Source organism: Cupressus sempervirens, chromosome 8 (genome assembly GCF_028749045.1).
Source record: "Cupressus sempervirens isolate cs-2001-9-10 chromosome 8, ASM2874904v1, whole genome shotgun sequence".
In the NCBI taxonomy this organism is placed as follows: domain Eukaryota; kingdom Viridiplantae; phylum Streptophyta; class Pinopsida; order Cupressales; family Cupressaceae; genus Cupressus; species Cupressus sempervirens.
In genome coordinates, this window is record NC_143125.1 from 699,544,258 (window position 1) to 699,568,203 (window position 23,946).

Here is a 23,946-nt window from a genome sequence, read left to right on the forward strand (position 1 = left end):
TCATTAGAGAGTTGTCTATCCTTTCATACCACGCTCTGGGACCCTGTTTGAGACCATAAAGTGCTTTCTTTAATTTACAAACATGAGTTTTGCTATCATGAGTGTTGAATCCTTCTGGTTGCTCGATATAGACTTCTTCAATCTTTCCATTAAGGAATTTTGTTTTGACATCCGTTTGATGAACCTTCCATCCCTTGGAAGCTGCAATAGCAAAGATAGTTTTGACTGAAGTGTATATAGCGACTGTTAATGTAAATTATTATTATTTACACTTAAGTTTACTTAGGATAAATGCATTATTTATTAGTTGTCATCTATGAGTTAGCATACTTTTACGTATTGACTTGTTGACAACACAGGAGTTTGTTCCTACCTTGTCATACTTATCCTCTCATCTACGCGGAGGATAATCCACCTTTTGTGGACGTATGCTAAGTTGTCATACTTATCTCCTAGTGTTTTCTAGCTCATTCTAGAAGCTTCCTAGAGGCCTTTATAAATAGGCTTTCCCAGTGGATTTTTGTACAACAATTTATATCAATTCATTTTTACAGCAATCTTCTTTTTTGCTCATCAAGAATGTCTCATCTATGGATTTGGCAATTCCTGCCTTCATAGCTTTTTGCCTCTTTCTTCAGTGATAGTTGTTTGCATGCAGGTGATTCTTGGGAGCTGTGGGGTTGATCTTTTGTCAACTTCAACATGGTATCAAAGCACCAGATCTTCATGCCCCTGTTCTGTTATTGACAGATTTGATATTGGTTTTCAGATATGAGCTTTCAGTGGTTATTTTATTGGATCTGGGGGGGGGTCATTTTTTTCATGCACTTTGAGCAAAAATAAACATCATCGTTGAGCTCACAGCATTAGAAAACCCCCACATTTCCATATAAAATGTGTCCTGTTTGGACGCTGTTGAAATTTGAGGCAAATTTATTTTTACCATGGCCGTTTTGACCTGGGCACACAGGTTGAGGCATTCTTTGGATGTTTTTTGGCAGATTTGGAATCGTAATTCTTTGGACGATTCTGGGTTATCCCTTAGAAGACTACATCAACGCTTCCTTTCATTGCAGGTCCTCATCAGCGACCCTTGTGCATGCTTTGGAATTTGGGCTGTTTGATAGCCTTTGAGCGGCTAGTTCTCTGCTTCGCATTCAACATTAATCAGCCATTTTCTCTTTTTTGGTGATCAACGGTTCTTTGGCAATTATTGCCTTGGATGGTGGTTTTTGGGAGTGCTCTGCATTGAAGCTATGGCGACTGAAGATTGGGAGTGGAGCTTGTTTTGTTCATAGCTGTAGCCAGACACTTGTTTGTACAAGAGATCACGAGAGCTGTCGCAGCTCCAAGTGAACCAAAAAAAATGGTGTTGTCTCATCGTTGCTAAACAGATCCGGCCTAACCTTCATATTAACCTTCTCCATTTTGGACGGAAGTTTGTTCTTGCAGGCTGCATTTTTAATACCTTTATAAGGCAGTTTATTGGTTGTCATACGAGTGATTGGCGCAAATAGTGGGGTTGTCCTCTCTCTTGGCGTAGTTCAAAGACGATTTTGGAGCTTCTTGCCTCACGCCGCTGGTGCAACAAGCATTTTGGAAGGATTTCTTGGTATTCATCTACATATTTGGGTTCACGGTGTTTTATCAAAGTAGGTGTTGTGTTGGCCATGCTTTGCATTCCAAATACAAATGTAGCAGTGTTTTTGGTGGAGCTCGCACTGCACTTTGGGATTCATCTGCTCCATACCAAGGGCTCTACGGAAGATCCTTGGGAGAATCAATGACCTCACGCAATCACATGTCCAAGCGGTTCGTTCATCTTGGACCCAACGTGATTTATGAAGCGTTATTGATTCCATAATTCAAGGCTAGTTATTGCCAATTGTAGTTCTTTCGCCTTAACCAACGGAATTTGCTTGAGTAGTTTATGTTGGAGTATGGACGTAGCATTTGCCACTTTTGGTGGCCTCTACTCTGCCTTCAAATTTTCGAGTCACTCCTATGCATGGTGTTTAAGATCAGAGTTTGGGTTATGAGTTCAAGCGGCTGATCTGCACTTGGGAGCTATTTTGGAGGGAGGTGGGCGTGGCTTACACGGTTGTGTGTGTGGGGTCTCCTCCGCCTTGCAAATGATCAACCTCTAAGTCCACACGTTGAAGATGGTGTGTGCACTTCTCTCTTCTCCCACGTGCTCGACAATTTTTTGATCGAATTCTTTGGTTACTGCATTCTTTGGCGGCCATGTCAACCTAGCTCTTGTTAAAGGAAATCTCCCTCTTGAGACAATTTGGCTTTAAACATGTGGCATCATGGCCACCGATTATTTTTATCGGCTCCGGCTCTTTGCTACTGACGTCAATTCTTCTAGCGGTCTTGTTTTCTCCGTCTCAGTTAATTTTGGCCGCCGGTTTTTAATCTGGCACTGGCCCCTTGATTTGGCGACTGTGACTTTTTTGTCATTCTGTCTTGTTTGCAGTGGTCAAATATTCTTTTTTCAATAGGGGTCATTTTATGGCATCTTTTTGCCTTGATGGTTGTTTGACTGTCAAATTTGGGATTGTCATTTGCTGACATCAGTGCCATGTCAGCATTGCATCACTACTTCCTGTTACCTCCTCAGCCTCTGTTTGGACCTATCTTTGGTTTTTTGCTCATATCTCGAGCATATGGATTCTATTTTTTGCAAATGAGATATTGTTGGAAAGCTGGTTCCAAGCCTGTCACTTTGGTATAGGTAGTTTTCAATTTTGATGTTGTTTTGATGCTTTTTTTTGCTGTCAAAGTCCAGAGTTCTTTTTTGCACTCTAGGAGGCATATCTTGAGCATTTGATCTCCGATTTCAGAATTCTTTATATCATTGGAAATCTCTTTTCGAGCTGTTTCCAATGATGCTAGTTGTTTTTCCAAATTCTGCTTGAGGAATATTCTATTCAGTCTTTTACATTTTTGCATTCTGGTGGATAACTTGGTTGTTTCAAGTCCAGGGATCAATTTCTTGCTTCGGATGATTCATCATGACTTATACTGTGTTTTGTATTAGTCGTATGCCTTTTCTAATCTTTGTAGACATCATTTGTAAGCATCTTTATGCAAATGCACTGAGATAAAGTGCCACTCTTGCATTTTGGAATTCCGAATGTTGTTTTGAGTCAGTTGTACTCGCACTCCATTATAAAGTGCCATGGGGGGGATAGTTGTGTGCCTTTTTAGTGCCCTCTTCCTTTGTCAAGTGAGTGTACCTTCCATGACATTAGCCCCATGATGTATCGGTGACATGTGCCTTTATAGTTGTTTGTACCTCTTCCTCACTCTCGCTGTTCTTGGTTCTTTTTGCAAAGGAATTTTGGCCCACTTTCTCAATTGCCTGTCACCTCACCCTGTCTGCATTAGGGGGGGTTCTATTGTTTCTAATGCTTCCTTGGTTCAATGGTTTGTTAAAGTGAGTTATGTATTCAGTATTCGATCCTATATACTAGGCGATTGTAGTGGTTGGGTACCTATGCATTTCAGTGAGATGGATCATCTACCATTAGACACTCTTCTTGGCATTCCTACTTTGGTTGCAGCCTTCTATTTCAAAGGAGGTTCTACAGATCAACAGTTTTCTTTTGACAGAATTTGCGGCTTCTTCATGCTTCAGTGATGTTCTTCATGATCTTCTCTTCTGGGACATTCCTCTAGTTGGAGGCTTCTTTAGTCCTTCACCATTTCAGCTATCTCTTTTTGGAGTAGGGTCTTTCCCATTGGGTTTTCTCTATTGTCTCCGATTTACAGAGATTGCATTGCATTTCTTTGCATTTGTACCTGGGTACCTAATATGGCCTAGTTGTTGGGACCTATTCTGCATTTCATCTTAGCTTTTGTGAGCTTAAGTGCATTCCCCTAAGTTGCACTTAAAGGGAGGTGTTAGTGTAAATTATTATTATTTACACTTTACTTAGGATAAATGCATTATTTATTAGTTGTCATCTACGAGTTAGCATACTTTTACATATTGACTTGTTGACAACAGAGGAGTTTGTTCCTACCTTGTCATACTTATCCTCTCGTCCATATGGAGGATAACTTTGTGGACGTATGCTTAGTTGTCATACTTATCTCCTAACGCTTTCTAGCTGATTCTAGAAGCTTCTTAGAGGCCTTTATAAATAGGCTCTCCGAGTGTATTTTTGTATAGCAATTTCCATCAATTCATTTTACAGCAATCTTCTTTTTTGTTAATCAAGAATGTCTCATCTATGGATTTGGCAATTCCTACCGCTATAGCTTTTTGCCTCTCTCTTCAGTGATAGGTGTTTGCATGTAGGTGATTCTTGAGAGCTGTTGGGTTGATCTCTCATCAACTTCAACAGCAACTGGAGCAAATATTTCTTTATAATCAATGCCTTATTTTTATGAGGATCCTCGAGTTACAAACCTGGCTTTGTACTTTTCAATGCTGCTATCAAATGCATGTTTAATTTAAATAGCCATTTGGAAGAAACAACTGATTCGTTCTTAGGTCTTGGTACAACATCCCATACATCATTTTTTAATATAGTTATATTCTTCAATCGTTGCTTCTTTCTAAAATTGATTCGAAAGTGCTTTTTTAACATTAGAAGGTTTTGGTTTTATAAGTTAAGTTAATAACGCAACATAACATGATTGATTTCTTGTTCTTTTGCTCTCTCTAATCACTTCATTAGGTTCAAGCTGATTTTCTTCTATCATTTCCTTAGCCCAAAGTGGCCTCCTTTTATTATTGATGTTTTCAAAATCTTCATGATTTGACATAGTGGAAGAAGATGGTTCAATATCATTCGCCCTCTCAATTTTTGTTTGTTGATTTTCGTCTACTTTGGGAATATATTCAATAAATGATTCATCACTGTTTTCAGAAATACTAAAGGCAATATCTTCTTCAAATCTCACATCTTTGCTAATCTCGATTGTTCTTTGACTTGGAATGAAGACCGTGTATCCTTTTGTTGTTTCAGTATATCCAATAAATATGCCCTTCTTCCAGAAAGATTCTAGTTTTGTTCTTTTCTCTTTGGGAATGTGGATATAAACTGGACATCCAAATATTTTTAGATGACTTAGATTAGGTTTAATGCCTGTGAATACTTCTTCTAGAGTGGTGTTCTCTAATACTTAGTGTGGACATCTGTTTTGAATGTGAACTGCAGTGTTAGATGCTTCAACCCAAAAAGAAGTATGAAGGTTTTGATCATGCATCATTGCTTTGGCAAATTCAACAATTGCTCTATTTTTACATTCAACAATTCCATTCTGTTGAGGATTATATGGCACAGAAAACTCCCTCTTAATCCCAACAGCAATGCAGAAATTCTCAAAAATATCGGAGATATATTCACATCCATTGTCTGACCTAAGAGTTTTTATTTTTTGTCCTGACTGATTTTCAACTAACGCTTTGAACTCTTAGAATTTTGATAAAACTTGTGCTAATTCTTTTTGTTTCAGAAAATAGATACAAGTTCTTCTAGAGTAATCATCAATAAAAATTACATAGAAGAAGCACCCATTAAGAGAAGGTACAGACATAGGACCGCAAAGATCAGTATGGATCAGTTCAAGAATGGATTCAGATTTGTGAACACTTTTAGGAAATGATTGTTTAGAATTTTTGCCCAAAACACATCCTTTGCAAATACTTAAATGATTAGTTTTGAGATTAGGTAAACCTTTTACAATTTTTCCTATGGATGATAATGCACAATCGTGAAGGTGACCTAGCCTCCTATGCCAAATTTCGGTGGAATTTCAAGTTTCATGACTAAGAGCTAGGCTTTGATTATTGCAAAATTTATAAAGACTTCCATCTCTAAATCCAATGGAAATGGCTTTCCTGATATTAGAGTTCTTGGGCCAAGATAGAATTTTGTCCTCTTGGAATGTGATTCTGAATCCTTGATCAACAAGACCAGAAATAGAGACTAGGTTTCTCTTTATTCCCGGTACATATAAAACATTTTGGAGTTGTATTGTAATTCCTAAATTTAGGTAAATTGAACAGGAACCAATTCCTTTAATAGGATGAGTAGAGTTATCTCTAGTGGTAACTTCTTCTAAGGCTTGTTCAGCAAAGGTTTCAAATTTGTCTTTAAAACCAGTGATGTGTCGAGATGCTCCACTGTCTATGATCCAAGGGTTGTGGTTAGAGTTTAATTCGCTTGAAAAGGCTAAGTAAAAAGCATAGTTGTCTCTTTCTTCTTTCTCTACACCTTCTCCTTTGATTTCTGCTAAGGCTGCTTGAATTTCATTGTTTTCAGGGCAGAAATTATGGGAGTGACCAATTTTATCACATTTAAAACTTGGACCAATCACGTTGCTTGTATGATTTGTTAGATTCCCTTTTGTTGTATTTGAATTTTCTTTTCTTGTTTGATTTCACATGAAGTGCTTGAATTTCTCCCTCTTGATTTTTACTTAATCCTCATGAGACTAATCTAGATTCTTCTTGTGTGCATTCATTCTTTAATAAATCGAATTTAGTAAGTTCGGATCGAGAGCTTAAACCTTGAATGAATGTTTCCCATGATAGAAGAAGACCTTTTAGTGCTATCATGTTGAGTTCTTTGTCATCAACTCGATTTTCCATTGTTGCAAGTTGATCTTTTAGTTCATATTTTTCTTAGAAAGTACGAGGTTCTCCATTTTTCATCTTTATATATAGTAGATTTTGTTTTAGAGTTAATAATCTACTAGTATTGTTGATTTGAAATGTATCTCGAATTGTGGAGAACATCTCAAATGTAGTGTTGAGACTAGATATGGATGAGAGAATATGATCTTTTATAGAATCTATAATGATTTTCATTGCTTTGTTATTATGTCTTTTCCATGTTACTTTCTTTGGCCCATTTTTAGGCATGGACATGTTTGTTTCAATATATTCCTCTAATTCCATTTCCCTTAATATTATTATTACTCGAATTTTCCATGATGAGAAATTAGATTCATCCTCAAGCCTATCTTTTGGTCTCACATGATTCACCATTTTAATAATATAATTTTTTTAAAAAAAATTCTGAGAATTTAGATTTTATTTCTGAATAATAGCTTTTCTTATCAGAATGGCTATGACACCATGTTAGATTTTATGGATCTCTAATAGATAAAACTATTACAATAAATATGGGAACAATAGAAACTCTTACTTGTATCACAGTAGTGCAAAGTTGCCCTTCAAATACTGATGATCTCTGAATTTGTATGCAGAATCTACTTCTCTGAATAAAGCTAATAATGTGAGATGTATATTGTATGTGACAATGATCCTGCAGATTTAGATCACAAAGGAAAAGTACTGAAGGTTATTTGTAATGCAAATCACTGGGTCCAAGATGTCGTAGATTGATGTCTTTCCCATCGATCTGCATTTGATATATATACATGTGCAACAGTGATGACTCGTAGAGTCATGACTCTACATGGCCAAAGGCCATGTACGGTCATGTAATAGGGTCATGCCTCTAGAGAGGCATAATCAAAGATTAGCTAATAGTAAAGTAATACTGCTTAATGCAATCAGTCGGTAATGCCATCACAATGTTAATACAAGGCAGTCTTTGATTATCTACTCTATCGGCAACGATATCAATCGCAAGTTCATAGTAATCATTAACAACTCACATATACATATATGTGTGTGTGTGTGTGTGTGTGTGAGAGAGAGAGAGAGAGAGAGAGAGAGAGAGAGAGAGAGAGAGAGGGAAAGAGAATGATTATCAGATATGATACATGTTTGCTCATGACAGATTACTTCTACAGACACTAGACATCAACACATATGTTATAGGCATTCACATAGACTCTCCATATCTCTGAGTCTATTTTCGATTGCAATTCACAAGCTTGGGACCATAAATTCGGTTTGTACCACGACTTCTTGGCCCAACATTAACTAGAACGACATATGTCCAATTGTGACTTCAAATATAGTGCGGTAGGTCCACAACGCTGAAGGTAGCTTTTCTTCCCACTCTACCTATTCCACTTCGCATGATTTATATATGATGGCCACAAGGATTTTGTTTGTTGCCTTTGCCTGGCCATTTGCTCATGGGTAATACGGGTTTGACAACAAATGAAAAATCTTGAATTCCATTGTCAGTATTTTGATCACATGATTGACAAAGTGACCACCTATGTCACTTATCAGTTGGATAGGTATACCATACCATGTGATGATCTATCCATACAAAAATTTTGTCGTACTTATTGCAGAGTTGTTAGGTAGTGCCCATGCCTCTACCCATTTTGTTAAATACTCTGTAGCCACCACCACGCATCAGCAATGTCGGGCCCTACTCGCCTTCAGTGGACCCACAAAGTTTAGTCCCCAATGTTCAAACAACTCCTGGGCGTGGGACAAGTTTAATGGCATGAAGTCCCTCTCGAGTGGTTTGCCAGCTCTTTGGCATGTATTGCAGTTCAACACCCATTCTTGTGCATTGTTGTAAAGTGTGGGCCACCATAACCCAACAAGTAGGACCTTCCATGCCATTGTGTCAGGTCCCATGTGGCCACATGTTAGACCTTCATGTGCTTCCCTCAAAACAGTCTGCACTTCTTCCATTACACATCGCCTTAGTACTTGATCAGGACCCATCTTGTATAGGAAACCATTTATCAGTTGGAAAGTTCAACTCCTGAGAACTAGCTTCCGTTGTCCGCCTAGCGGCATCTCTCTTGGAAATTGAGACGTTGATAGATATTCCCGGTAGACGTGTACCATCCTAGAAGAATGGCAATTTTGAACAATTGCGTATCCGAAAAATCATCATTGACCCCTTCCGATGGCTCTCCAGACTTGATTCGGGAGAGCTGGTCCGCAATGACATGATTCTTCTTGGGTTGCACAATGATGGTGAAGGTGAATTCCTGTAGTAGCAACAACCATTTGCTAATCCTGCCTTGGATAATTGGTTTGTTCACCATGTACATCAACGCCTGGTGATCCACGTAAAAGGTAAATGGTGTAGCCAATAGGTAATGGTTGAATTTTTGTACCGAGTACACCATCCCGAGAGCCTCCCTTTCAGTGGTGTTGTAATTCTTTTCGGCTTTTGACAATAGCTGGCTTGCAAAATACATCGGTTGATCCAAGCCATGGTCGCTAGTTTGCACCAGTTTTGCACCTATGGTGAAGTTTGAAGTGCCTACATGGATGTGGAACTCGTCCCATTTTGGGTACACCAAGATGAGCACCTCCAACAATTTATTTTTCAACTTTGTGAAGGCAGTCTCCTGCTTAGAACTCCAGACGTACGGTTCTCCCTTCTGTGTCAGCTTGTCCAGAAGGAGAGCAATTCCGACGTAGTTCTTTATGAACCATCTATAATATCCAATATGCCTGAGAAAAGACTTGACTCCAGATACATCCGTTGGGGTTTCCATTTCCATGATCACCCTTACTTTATCAAGGTAGGTCTTCAATCCTGACTTGCAAACAATTTGCCCAAGTAGTTTTCCTTGAGGAACCATGAACTGACTTTTTTTTGGATTCAATGCCAACCTTGCCTGCCTACATCTCTCCATACATTCCTGGAGTGCCTTCAAGTGGTTGTCGTGTCCACTGAAGATGGACCTATCATCCAAAAATGCTCAGAAGTTACCTACCCACATTTTGCACAATCATCCAAATATGTGCAAAATGATCCTCTGAAACGTAGCAGGTGCATTACACAATCTGAAGGGCATTTGGTTGTAAGCATACGCTCCATCCTTTCAAGTTTTAGTGATATTTGATAGACAAAACTATTACAGTATATATGAATAATGATAGATATTTTTACTTGAATAATTGCAGAACAAAATTGTACTTCAAATGGTGAATGTTCTTGATTGTTGAGATGTAGGAAATCTTCCAATTAAGACTGCTTATAACACATACTGTAGAAGGAATATATTGAAAGTCTTTCAATGAAGAGTGCAGCGAAAAAGGTTGAGAATTTATCCGTAATTATAGTACAGATCACTGGGACTTATAATGCCATGTATTTATTGTTATCCTTAGCAATCTGCATATACACTTATATGTAGTGAAGAGTCATGACACCCAAAGAGTCATGCCTCTACGGAGGCATAACTAACACCTATTTGTTAGAGTAAACAAAAATATTAACGATGCTTTATTATAAGCAATTCGCGACATAATACACGAGCACCGATAGTATATACTTAAAGATGTCCGCCAATATAATACCGTCTGCTGATAATAACATCAACCGAATGTTTAAGACAATCATCTAAACAATAATATATATATGTGTGTGTGTGTGTGTAAATAACATTAATGAGTATTATTAGATAAACTTGATACAGATTTTCTTATATATGATGAACATCATTACTTATACTGATGCTATCCATCAACACTCCCTCTTAGCACTTTGAAATAGTGACTAGACAAATAATTAAAGTCACCATGCTATGAACACTATCATAACATATATTATGATCTCTAATTGTTCGAAACAATATCTAGAGTAATCACAATGGATATGTTATCTATGATCTCTAATTTTCTAAAACAATAGGCGTATTATTTGCAAGTTTGTCATCTTACAAATGATTACCTTTTGAATATATATGTCCATGAAAGATTGTCACCTTTCATTACATATCTGATGCGACTAAACAACAATAGAAGTATAAACTCACATGAATTGAAAACTTAAATTTAATATTCAATATTGCAATTTAATCATACCAAGTTTTTCTCTGAAGTATTTCAACTTCACTTTAGCAAGAGGCTTAGTAAAAATATCTACTGTTTGCTCATTAGTACTAATGTACTGCAGTTGAATAATTCCCTGATCCACCATATCTCTAATGTAGTGTTAAGGAATTTCAATATGTTTGGAACGATTGTGGAAAACTGGATTAGCTGAAAGCTTGATGCAACTTTGATTATCAAAATGAATCACAATGGGCTTCAAAGGTCGTTTGAACAAATCTACTAACAACTTCCATAGCCATACTGCTTCTCTAGCACCCAAGGAAGATGCAATTTATTCTTCTTCGGTTTAACTTAATGCAACTGAACATTATTTTCTACTGAACCAAGAAACCATTCCAGATCCTAAACTGAAGCAACATCCAGAAGTACTCTTACATTCAATAGGACTGCCAACCCAATCGGAATCAGAATATCCATGAAGTTCGATTTTGACTTATATTTGATTCCCATGCCAATAGTACCCTTTAGATATCTCAAAATGTATTTACCTGCATGTAGATGTATCTTCTTTGGTGCACACATAAACTGACTCAAGGTGTTAGTAGCATAACATATGTCAAGACGAGTATTCACCAAATACATTAAAGATCCAATGATCTACTTATAGTAAGTAGAATTTGTAGGTTCTAATTTGATCGTATCATCCTTCAACATGTGTAGATTGACTTCCACAGGAGTAGAAGCTGGTTTACATTCCATCATTCCAAATTTTGTTAAAATGTCGACTGTATATTTTCCTTGATACAGAAAAATGTAGTCATTCTATTGCCAGACTTCCAATCCAAGAAAGTAGTGAAAAAGACCTAAATCCTTCATTTCAAACTCTACTGTGAGTTCTTGTTTGCATTTCTTTATGAGATGTTCTTCACCTGTTATTAACAAATCATCAACATATAACACAAGAATAATCATATCATCACCTTCTATTTTGAAGTATAAGTTAGGATCAACTTCATTTTTAAAATATCTTGACTTCATTAGAGAGTTGTCTATCCTTTCATACCACGCTCTGGGAACCTGTTTGAGACCATATAGAGTTTTCTTTAATTTACTAACGTGAGTTTGGTTGTCATGAGTGTTGAATCCTTCTGGTTGCTTGATATAAACTTCTTCTTCAATTTTGCCATTTAGGAATGTTGTGTTGACATCCATTTGATGAACCTTCCATCCTTTGGATGTTGCGATAGCCAAGATGGTTCTAATTGAAGTATATCTAGCAATTGGTGCAAATGTTTCCTCATAATCGATGCCTTCTTTTTGTGAGAAACCCTGTGCTACAAATCTAGCTTTGTACTTATCAATGCTACCATCAAATGCATGCTTAATTTTAAACAACCATTTAGAAGAATCAACTGATTTGCTTTTAGGTCTCAGTATGACATCACATACATCTTTTTTTAGTATGGAGTTATATTCTTCAAACATTGCTTCTTTCCAAGGCTGATTTGAACATGCTTCTTTAACATCTGAAGGTTCTATTTATAAGTTCAGTTAATAATGCAACATGACATGATTGATTTCTCATTTTTTTACTTCTCAAATCACTTCATTAGGCTCAACCTAATTTTCTTCTTTCATTTTCCTAGCCCAAAGTGGCCTCTTTTTATTGTTGACATTTTCGGAATCTTCATGATTAGATGTAGTGATAGAGGATGGTTCAATATCATTCTCCCTCTCAATTTCTGTTTGGTGATTTTCATCTACTTCAGGAATAGATTCATCATTGTTCGTAGAAATATTAAAAGCGATATCTTCAAATTTCACATCTCTATTAATCCCAATTGTTCTTTGAACTCAAATAAAGACCTTGTAGCCTTTGGTTAATTTACTGTATCCATTGAGTATCCCCTTCTTTCCGGATTGTTCTAGTTTTGTTCTTTTCTCTTTAGGAATGTGGATATAAACAGGACATTCAAATATTCTTAGATGACTTAGATCTGGTTTAATGCTTGTAAATACTTCTTTGGGAGTGATATTCTCTAATACTAAGTGTGGACCTCTGCTTTGAATGAAGACTGCAGTGTTAGATGCTTTAGCCCAGAAGGAAGTATGAAGGTTTTGATCATGCATCATTGCTCTAGCTGATTCAACAATCGATCTATTTTTACGTTCTGCAAAAACATTTTGTTGAGAATTATATTGTACAGTAAACTCCCTCTTAATCCCAACAACAATGCAAAAGATTTTAAAATTTTCGGAGATGTATTCACTGCCATTGTCTGCTTTTAGTATTTTTATTTTTTGTCCTCCTTGATTTTCAGCTAGGTCATTGAATTCTTTGAATTTTGATAATACTTCAGCTGATTCTTCAAGTTCGAGGTTAGAGTGGCAAGTGAGAGATTGAGGTGCACAAGGAAAGTGTCGGGACTTTTGATTCACATTGACGACTTTCTTCTTGAGGCAGATTTTTATGTAGTCAATTTGGATGGATTATATGCCATGTTGGAAAAACAGTGGTTGTAGACTATTGGTAGGTACACAGTTGATCATGATAAGATGCAGCTGGAATTCTTATAGAATGGCCGACAAGTGATCCTTAAGGCAATCCTAGAGGGTGAACCCAGGTTGATTTCAGCCCACAAGATGGGGGCTATTGTGAGGCATGATGACATGGAGTGGGCATCACACTGTTTCATTTCCTCTAAGGCTACCTTAGACTCAGGGCAATAGATTCATAGTGACATTCAGTCGGTGCTTACAATCTCAAATATCTCTTAAGGATACAATCGAAGGCTTAAGGATCTTCTTAGCAAGATGGGTACCCAACCCACCGATGAACTAAAGAAACGATGGTTTGTAGGACTCCACAAGGCACTGAGAAAGAAGATGAAGATAGTTTCGCCCACATCATACACAAACGCCTATGACCGTGCCATGAACTTCGAAAGTGAGGACAAGACGACAAAAGAAAAGAAGAAGAAAAGAAAATCCTCATCCTCCTCTAAGAGCAATGAGTCCGCTGAAGAGGAAAGTAGTGCCAACAACGACGAAGAACCCAACAAGAAAGTAGAGGCCCTCCAAAAGGACATGGAGTGGATGAGGAAGGAATTCAAGTCCATGAAGGGAACCACTAGTTGTACAGAGGAGGCAGAAATATGGTGTACTGATTGTAAAGAGAAAGGACACACAAAGGGAGTATGTCCTAAGAAGGCGATGTGCGATATTTGTCAAGTTTTGAGCCATTCTACGAAGGAGTGCCCCTATAACATGAATACACAAAGCCAACAAATACTCTTCATGCAAAAACAACCATCCACCTCCAGCACTAATAATGAGACGCAGGGGAACAACAACGATGCAACATCGAGCAGTATAGAAACAACTGCCGAAGGGGACAGGGTGGAAATGACAAGAAGAATAGGATATAGTATGACTCCAAGGGAAGGCCCATAATCCAATGTTGTGCATGTAGCCAATGGGGCAACTTTGCTAGAGATTGCCCAAAGAGTGACACTACTTAGAAATTGTGTTGATAGTGTCGCCCAGGGGACCACGAAAATGCCAACTACTCAAAACAAGTCAACCTCCTTAACATTGATGAGGAGAAGGTCCTTGTCCTCATCCTCAAACAAACCAAGTAGACAATGTATTTAGATCCCTGCATAGCGAAGCAAAGACTACAGGAGGCACAACAAGAAATAGAAAGGGTAATGAAGGATACAAAAGATATCAATGGAACTACTCCTGGATGAACAAAGGAAGAGAATAACTTATTGAACCCGATGTTGCAAATCGAGGTGCCCATCAAACTTCAAGACCTCTTACAAATAGTACCACAGTTAAGGATGACATTATTGAACACCTACACAAACCAGCCCAAGACGAATGAGCAACCAACTTTACCAGGAGGGTTGACCACAGATCTTATGTTGCTGACAGTAAGCAATGGCCGTTACCCAGTGATGGTCAAGATGGGAATCCTCGAAACCATCTTGACAGACGCCATCGTGGATGGTGGGTCTGAGGTGAATGTTCTTCTTGAGGAGACAGGGAAGAAACTCGACAAGCGTACCTTGTGGCCACCCACATTCAACCTTCTCGGCACCGACCTACAGGGAATAAAGCCGTTAGGGACCATGGTGGCTCAGTGGGTCACCATCAAGACAGAACCATTTGTGCTCAATTTCGTGGTGATTCCCTTGAAGAAAAAGGGATATGATGCCATTCCTTGAAGAGGATGGCTGGTGGTAGCCAAGGTGAATCACAATTGGAAAAAGAATATTTTGTCAATGGAAAGTAGAGGGCGAAAGTTCGCCACTAACCTCCAAATGTAGATAGTAAGTGAAGAAATGGCGTCGTTGTCGAAGTCCAAGTCGACGGGGAACATCAGATGGATGAGGGAAGAGCTCGCATAGATCTGAACGACGAGGGCATTTTGGAATTGGAGGAATGTTCAGGTGGTGAGACTAAGTCAATGAATGGACTTTTCCATTGGCAAATGGAAGACTATGAACCAGAAGGTGAGAAGGAGGTATTGCCACCAGAGTTTGTGAAATACAAAGAAGGCAACGTAGAGATCAATGAGAGTCTCGCTCATCCCTGTGAAGGGAAAGCCATTAGATATGGAGAGTTGTCAATGGAGGCCACCCATCTTGGCGACGTGGAAAACCTAAGTAACGCACTTGGAGACAACTACAACCCTGTATTGAAGGCTGCAACATTTAAGATCTTTATGGAGTATAAAGATGTATTTGTCTAGACTTATAAGGATTTAAAAGGGGTCCTACCGGATATGTGCATTCATTGCATACCCTTGGTGCCTGAAGCCATACCTATGCAGAAGCAACTGTACAAAATGAATAAGAACTACACAACACACGTAGATGAGGAAATACAATGAATGCTGGAAGTCGGCATAATATTTAAAGTCCAAACAAGTGAGTGGGTGTCACTAATTGTGATATCCAAGAAGAAGGCCGAGATCCAAATCTAGATGTGTGGACTTCTGGTGGCTGAATTCCGTCACGACAAAAGATCCATTCCCCATCCTGTTCACCGACACAATTCTGGAAGAAGTGGCACAACACGAGATGCACCCCTTCATGGATGGATTCTCTGGTTATAACTAGATCTCCATTGCTGAAGAAGATAAATTAAACACTATTTTTACGGTGGAGGATGGAGTATATGCTTATAATTAGATGCCCTTCGGATTTTGTAATGCACCTACTACATTTCAGAGAATCATTTTACACATCTTTGACAAAATGTTAGTGGGCAACTTCCGAGCATTTTTGGATAATTGGTCCATCTTCAGTGGACAAGACAACCAGTTGAACACACTCCAGGAATGTATGGAGAGGTCTCGGTGGGCAACGCTAGCACTGAACCCTAAAAGTGTTGGTTCATGGTTCCTCAAGGCAAATTACTTGGGCACATTGTTTGCAAGTCACGATAGAAGACCGACCTGGATAAAGTGAGGGTGATTGTGGAAATGGAAGCCCTGACAAAGTTAATTGGAGTGAAATCTTTTCTTTGGCACATTCGGTACTACGGACGGTTCATAAATAACTACGCTCGAATTGCTCTTCCCCTCGACAAGTTGACACATAAGGGAGAACTATACGTTTGGAGCTCCGAGCAAGAGACTACCTGTAAATTTGAAGAATAGATTGTTGGGGGGGGCCATCTTAGCATAACCAAATTGGGACAAGGAGTTCCACGTCCATGTGAACACTTCTTACTTCGCTATAGGTGCAACATTGGCACAAACTGGTGACCATGACTTGGAGCACCCAGTATATTTCGGAAGCCAGCTACTTTCAAAAGCCAAGAAGAATTACAACACCACTGAAAGGGAGGCCCTTGGGATGGTGTACGCTGTCCAAAATTTTCGACATTACCTCTTGGCTACACCATTTACCTTTTACGTAGACCACTAGGTGTTGATGTACCTAGTGAACAAACCAATCATCTAAGGAATGATTAGTAGATGGTTGTTACTACTACAAGAGTTTAGTTTCACCATTATTGTGCGACCAGGGAAAAGTCATGTCATTGCCGACCAGCTCTCCTGAATCAATACAGGACAGCTACCGAAGGGGTCAATGATGATTTTTCGGATGCACACTTGTTCAAGATTGCCATCCTTCCAGGATGGTATAAGTCTATTGGGGAATATCTATCCACATCTTGATTTCCGAGGGAGATGCCGCAAGGCGAACAACGAAAGCTAGTGTGAAGGAGTTAGACTTTCCAATTGATAAATGGTCTCCTATATAAGATGGTTCTAGATCAAGTACTAAGGCGATGCCTAATGGAAGAGGAAGTGTAGAGTATTTTGAGGGAGGCACATGAAGGTCTAACAGGTGGCCACATGGGACCGACATAGTTGCATGGATGGTTTTGGTTGCTGCATTATGGTGGCCCACACTCTACAATGATGCATGGGAATGGGTGTTAAGCTGTGATACATGCCAGAGAGCTAGAAAACCACTTAAGTGGGACTTCATGTCATTAAACCCTTCCCACGCTTAGAAATTATTTGAGCATTAGGGATTGGACTTTGTGGGTTCACTAAAGGCGACTAGGCTCTGACGCTGATACACAGTAGTGGCCATTGAATATTTAACAAAATGGGTAGAAGCACGGGCACTACCCGACAAGTTTGCAATAAGTACCACAAAATTTTTATATGAGCAGATCATCACATGGTACAACATACCCATCCAATTGACAAGTGACGAAAGAGGCAACCTTTTGAATCACGTGATTAGATTATTGAGAATTGAATTCAAGATTTTTCATTCATTGTCAAATCAGTATTACCCACGAGCCAATGGCTAGGCAGAAGTGAAAAACAAAATCCTCGTGGCTATCATATATAAATCATGCGGAATAGAATAGGCAGACTGGGAGGAAAAGTTGCCTTCGGTACTATGGGCCTACCACACAACATTCAAAGTCACGACTGGATAGACGACATTCCAATTAATGTTTGGGCAAGAGGTTGTGATGCCAGCTGAGTTCATGGTCTCGAGCCTCCAGATTGAAATTGAAAATAGACTCGGAGATATGGAAAGTTTATGAGAGCACCTATATCAACTGAACGACTTGGATGAACGAAGATTAACGATGCAATGGGCGACGAAGGTGGCACAAACTTGTCGAAAGGCATGGCATGATAAACATTTGAAAAGGACTAGGTTCCAGCTAGGCTAACTGGTGCTTCCGTACAATGTCCGCAATGTGATGAAACCGAGGAAATTCAAGGTCAAATGGCTTGGACCATATAAAATCAGAGAAGTTGGTGATAATGTTTCTATCAAATTATGGACCTTGGATGAGCGAGAAATTCCTGACGCCATTAATGGATTGAAGCTAAAAATCTATCAAGAATGACAAGAAGGTGAGGCAAGCGGTACTACTGGCCGGAAATTCAACTTAGTAAGCTTTAAAAAAAAATAAAAATTTAAAAATAAGTAAATAAATTTTAAAAAAACAACTTTATTGCAGACATGTTTCACGGAGAGTGTCTCCGTGGATAGATAGCCGCAAACACTGTCGTGCATAAAGGGAAGAAGTGGAAGTGCACAGAAAAGGAAAAAAAGAAAGAAAGTAGCAAAGAGGAAAAACCAATATCCGCAAAAAAAGAAAAAAGCAAGTGTTTGTGGGGAAGGAGAAGGGGGTGTCCCCGAAGAAGGTGACCGTGCCCACCGAGGAAACAGGAAAAAACATCATGCATTCTGCACAAAATAGAGGGAAAAGAGGAGGGGCTGCGGGAAATTAGAAAGGGAAGTGTTTGCAGAGAAACGAAATAGTAGTGTCTTGCGTAAAGGGAAATTAATAGGAGCACCTTACATAAAAGGAAAAAGGAGAGGGAAAACAACGTCCATGGAGGAGAGTGAAGGGTGTCCATGGTCAAGAAAAAAGATCCGCCCACCTACGGAGAAGTATAAGAGTTCACGGAGAGTAAAAGAACAAGTAGAGGCACGTACAATGAGAAAATCGGCACCCATAGAGAAGTGTGAAGGAACATTCTGTGGAGGAAGAGTAAAGAAAGGGAGAGGAGAAAAAAAAAGCTCAGCCAATAAAGGTTAGATGTGAGAAAGACGAAGGTAATAAGGGGAAGCAATTTGCTGTCCAGAGAAGCATTACCACAAGGAAGCAAAAGGAGAAGCAAAACCTAACCATTTTTTGTTACAATAAAGAAAAAACAGGAGACTGTTAGTATGCAGTTTGTAGGGAAAAGAAGACAGTAGAAGGATCAGTTGAAGGAAAATAGTGCTGAGATGGACAAAAATGCAAGAGTGTTGGCCTCAGGAGTCTGTGTTTTAGGGTTGGGAGCATCGAGCAGCAAGAAGCAGAAGGTAAAGGCCAACCTTTCACATCTCACAATATAGTTTGAAAGGCTGAATGGCAGTGAGTGCCACAGATGGTGGCAAGAAACGGCTAACACAGACCTCATCAAACAAATTCTAATATGTGCGCAAGTACATTGGGCGATACAACTTCTCATGTTTTCCATATGGCTATTTGAGACGATATTAAGAACTATGATCGAAACATACAATAGGCATAATAGAACAAGTATATTTGTATACAAGAAGCATCATACGACAACCTCCTTCAAAGCTCGAGATTTCAGTAGGTTTCTTGGTGTTCTTGGCCAAGGAGGCCGAAAATTGGTGACCACAAACCACAAATTGCCGCAAGAACGTAAGGAGTATTGGGTGAAGTTCGTGGGATGCGACCTCACACCAGTGGAATTTGAGTCCATTGTAAGGGATACTAAGAGTTGAGGACTGCGGCAGGACTTCATCCGAGAAGGCCATTGGAGATGTATTATGGATGTGATAAAAACAAGGTTAACAGGGGTGATTAGGGCTTCAGATATTACCCTGTCTCAGATTACCTTCATGAATGGCATCATGAATGGTATGATATATGATTGGGCGACCGTCCTCACAGATAGAATGGAGGAATTCATGACACTCCAACATCACACATTCTATATGTTGCACCATGCTATTGGGTTGTTCCTTGAAGCTGAGCTCCATCAAATCCCAGCGAATGAGTTTGAAGTCCCACCGAGACGAAGACTGGCGCCAAGAGAACCCCCAATATTTTACTAGAGGCATTTGGACACAGGTGGCTGGCTAGAAGAGGGTATTGCAGAGCTTAGATGCCTATAGTGACACGAATAGCAGATGAGAGGATACCACAGAGTGGTGGGACCGATTCAGAGGGAGATAGTACTTCAACAGAGGTTGGGAATGCAGATGCAAGGCCCCCACCTAAAACACTTTTCACTCCTCAATTGCTGACTTCAGCGCACTTGATAGCCACCACCCCGCTTATTCCTCCATTAGGCCAGAGGCATCCGCCAGTTGTCATGACTCCACCCACAACCATGACAGAAACCACAGATGTTATGACTCCAGGGAACGTCTGAATAGATCTAGTCACACCAGGCCTAGCTATAGTAGTGCCAACAGGGTTAGCACCAAAGCTCGAGCCTCAAGTTCGACTGGACATGATTGGCTCAGAGGTTGTTGTCACCATAGATTCATCCCTATTGGCCGAACCCATGAGTGTGGCCCAACCAACACAGCCAGAGGTTGAGAGTGTTGGAATGGCCTAGGCAACACAACCAGAGGATGAGGGTGTTGAGGTGATGGATTGAGCCAGTGCATTCTTGAGACAGCAGTTCCAACTCATTCTTGCAGATGTCCGTTCCTCCATTCAGTCCCCAAGGTAGGGAGAGGTATTCCCAGGAGTAGCTGCCATTTTAACGCCACATTAGTCGAGAGTACCACAATCCAAGGATGCACCCAAAGATGAGGAGGCCACACCGGAGGTGGACATGGCTGCCACAAAAAGGGCAAGAGCAGGATCCCAACACTGAGGATAGACTGAATTATGGGTCGGATGAGGAGAGATGCATGGAATACATTAGAGCCATGGAGGTTGTTCTGGAGAGAGGTTGAATTATTGGGCAGCATGCTTTGACTTGTATGAGGGAATTGCAATTGGTTGGAGCCTATATCCAACGGGGGTTTTCTGAGCATTTTCACTCTTGCTTTGAGGCCAAAGGATGGCCATCCGTGGAAACACCGGAGATGCGGGTTGATTGAACTACAAAGCACGAATTGGGACCATGCAATACTTATATGGAGAAGCTTGCACATGAGATAGTAGGGGCATATAAAGACGTCTACTATGCTCATTGGCATGCAGAGGCAGATAGGGAAGCAGAGAGGGTTGCAAATGAGAGGTCCAGGGAAGTCAAGGTAGAAGTTTGAGAGAAGCTAGCTGTTGAATTGGCCAGTCAGCAGGCAGCATGGGTGGACTAGCGAGCAGTGCTCTTACAAGATGAGGAAAAGGCCGAAAAAGGATTACAAGCAGAATGAGGCGATGGAAGTTAACACACAGATGCAAAAGGACATACGTATATGCACTGATCAGGTCTACGAGTTGTACCAGCTGCTGAACACTTCAAGGACGCAACCTCCTCCCTAGTCTATGTTTGTTTCTATGTTAGTATGTTGTCTCCTAATTTTGTTAGTTTTGAGTCGCTAGGAGAGAACTTTTCTTTTTTTGGGGGGGGGGGATGATGTCTGGCAAATGGGGTAGTTAGACAGCATGCACGGTTGTGTCGTTTCATTGGCACCATGTCGGATATTATAAATGTGGCATACACTTATGTATTTTGGGCATCATTGTATTGAACATTATTGTTATGTACAAAAGCATTTGATGAATGAATAATATTTTACTTTAAGTTATATGTTTCTTTACTATTCACCTATGGGCTGAACAAACTTGAAAGGATGCGGCTTCCATATCTAAACTTTATTACAAAGGTTGAAGAAAAGAATATACATGCCCCAAAATGAGGTCATGACATCTGGAGATTAACAAAAAAGTTGTTCTAGCATTAGTGATGTATGTCAAATTGATCAGATGTGACTCAAAACACAGTCTAGTAACAAAAATTCATATAATAAAGGTCCATCACTTTCACAGGGTGCATAATTGGACTTCATCCACAAATTATATATTACTTTTTTCTTATTTACTTATTTTGCAGTTACCTGTATCCTATAGCTTATTTTATAATTTTTTGGTGCTTGTGACTTTGCACAAATGCCTTCCCGGCATGCAATATCACTGCATTCCCTTTGCAGCTTTGAGGTTCAAATATCTCATTTATCAGCCATGACATGATATGGTCCCTGTAATCTGCACTAGTTCTTTGCAGCCAGTAGAATGTGGAAACATTACTATCATTCAGCGCAGAAAATGGCTTTACTCCTTGTATATATCTTTGCCTAGTTTACAATTCCACCTTGTGCTAAGTTACAAGATTCATCTTGTGCATCTACCATGCAACACAGCTTATGGAAATGAAAATCTAATAAAAAAGAAGCAGGATTAAGCTGGAATATGACAATTAACATAAATTGATTCTGATTAACCACTAAACATTTTTTATTTTTGTAATTGTCAATCTGGGTCTGTAATGTTACAATGTATTTCTGTTTTAAAAAGGAGTTTGGAGGCGTTTGAATCTACCGTCAAGGAATTCCTATTGATTGAACACCTATTAACGTAATAGTATAGTTTGTGAAGAAGCTCTTTGATTCAGATTTTCTGTTTGTGATGGTGAATAATTGTGCCTCATACACGTTTACGTGGATGATCTACAGTCTCCTTTAAGTTCAAGCACTTGGGACTGTTGTCCTCTGAATCAACCTTCTATTGAATCTCTTAGGCTCCAAATGACTGAATCTGGTATATGTTTTAAGGGTTGATACATGTTAAATTGGAACAATTGATTTTCTTGCTTTTGTTGATTGATATTCTCTGTTATGAGTGCTAGTAATGTTGGAGAAATTTAACTTTATTGAAAAGTATTTTCTTTCCCAAGTTGTATAGATGGTATTCTTACAATGACTTTCATATGATGAAAAAGTACAGTCAAGCCTTTGATTATTTCTCATGCTACTTCCCATCATGCCATATATGTATTTTATTGATTCATATTATATAATTATACACAACATTTACTTTTAGTTGATATTTTGACATAGTGAGACGAAAATGATTTATAATGCAGGTGTCTTTTGGCCCCATTAGCTGGCTGATGGTCTCAGAGATCTTTCCCTTGCGCACAAGAGGTCGTGGAATAAGTGTTGCTGTTCTTGTGAATTTTGCTTCAAATGCTCTTGTTACATTCTCCTTCTCTCCTTTACGGGTGAGCATTTTTAGTATGGTTATATTTCTGTTCTTTTTGTGGAGATGTGGCTTCATATTATTTTTTCTATCTTGTAAGAAAGTTATTAACACAACTTGTAGGTTTGATTAGTGGTTTTCAAAATTTTGAAGTTCAACCTTATTTGTAAGTTTTACAGGTCAAGGGGGAAAAAGGATCATAAGAAATCTATTCTACTATATTAGTTTCTAAATCTTCTAACCCATTAAAATGCCTGAGAGATTTTTATTTTTATAATTTATTTATTGAATAATATTATATTATTAATATCGTATGTTAAAGATTGAGTCTTACTTCTGATTCTATTTCTGAGGTTTCATAGTAGAGATATATCTATTTCGTAAGGGTTATTTGTCAAAATTTATCCAAACCATTATTTTGTAATCTTGCTTTTCAATGATAATAAATCTGGTATATTTGATGTTTACTAAATGCCTTTAAAAATAAGAAGATCAAGAATGAAAGCTTTTGCTGTAGTTTTTCACTTAAATCAAGAATTCCTATTGTTGTACTAACATTGATGGTCATTTAAAAGTTGGAGAATAAGAAATTTTAGGTGATTTCCAAAATCAAAACAAGGTTTATGTGGTCATGTTGAAATTTGAATGACTAGTTGAGTGCAGCTTCTATGGAGTGCTGGATCTCTTTAATGAGGTTTCAAATTAAAAGTCATGTTTGTAATGCCCCCTCTTGTCTAGATTGTCAATAAATAATTGGATAAAATGCTAGCCTATTATTTCATTTTCCTCCATAGATTAAAGCACTAAGAAATAAAGGGGAGATGGTAAAATTATATAAAGAGGCAAAAAAACTACGGTTGTATTAAAATATTTAATTATGGCTTTGACATCATTAAGGAGGGGCCACGAAGTTATTAGTAGGTGATTTTTCTTTTGGGGGAACAATTATGTTGGGTGGATATTTTGAATCCGACAATTTTGTGAAAATCAATTGCAAAATAAGATGACTAGAC

General features: G+C 38.8%; 1 protein-coding gene across 1 annotated transcript in view; it reads left to right on the top strand.

The window, feature by feature from the left end:
- LOC149544373 (D-xylose-proton symporter-like 2) overlaps window positions 1–23,946 on the top strand; it is a 205,550-nt gene that overhangs the window by 140,009 nt on the left and 41,595 nt on the right. Inside the window, exon 13 of the mRNA XM_089798807.1 lies at window positions 22,818–22,955. Within this exon, the coding sequence (XP_089654933.1) occupies window positions 22,818–22,955 (138 nt within the window). The remainder of the gene's footprint in view (window positions 1–22,817; window positions 22,956–23,946) is intronic.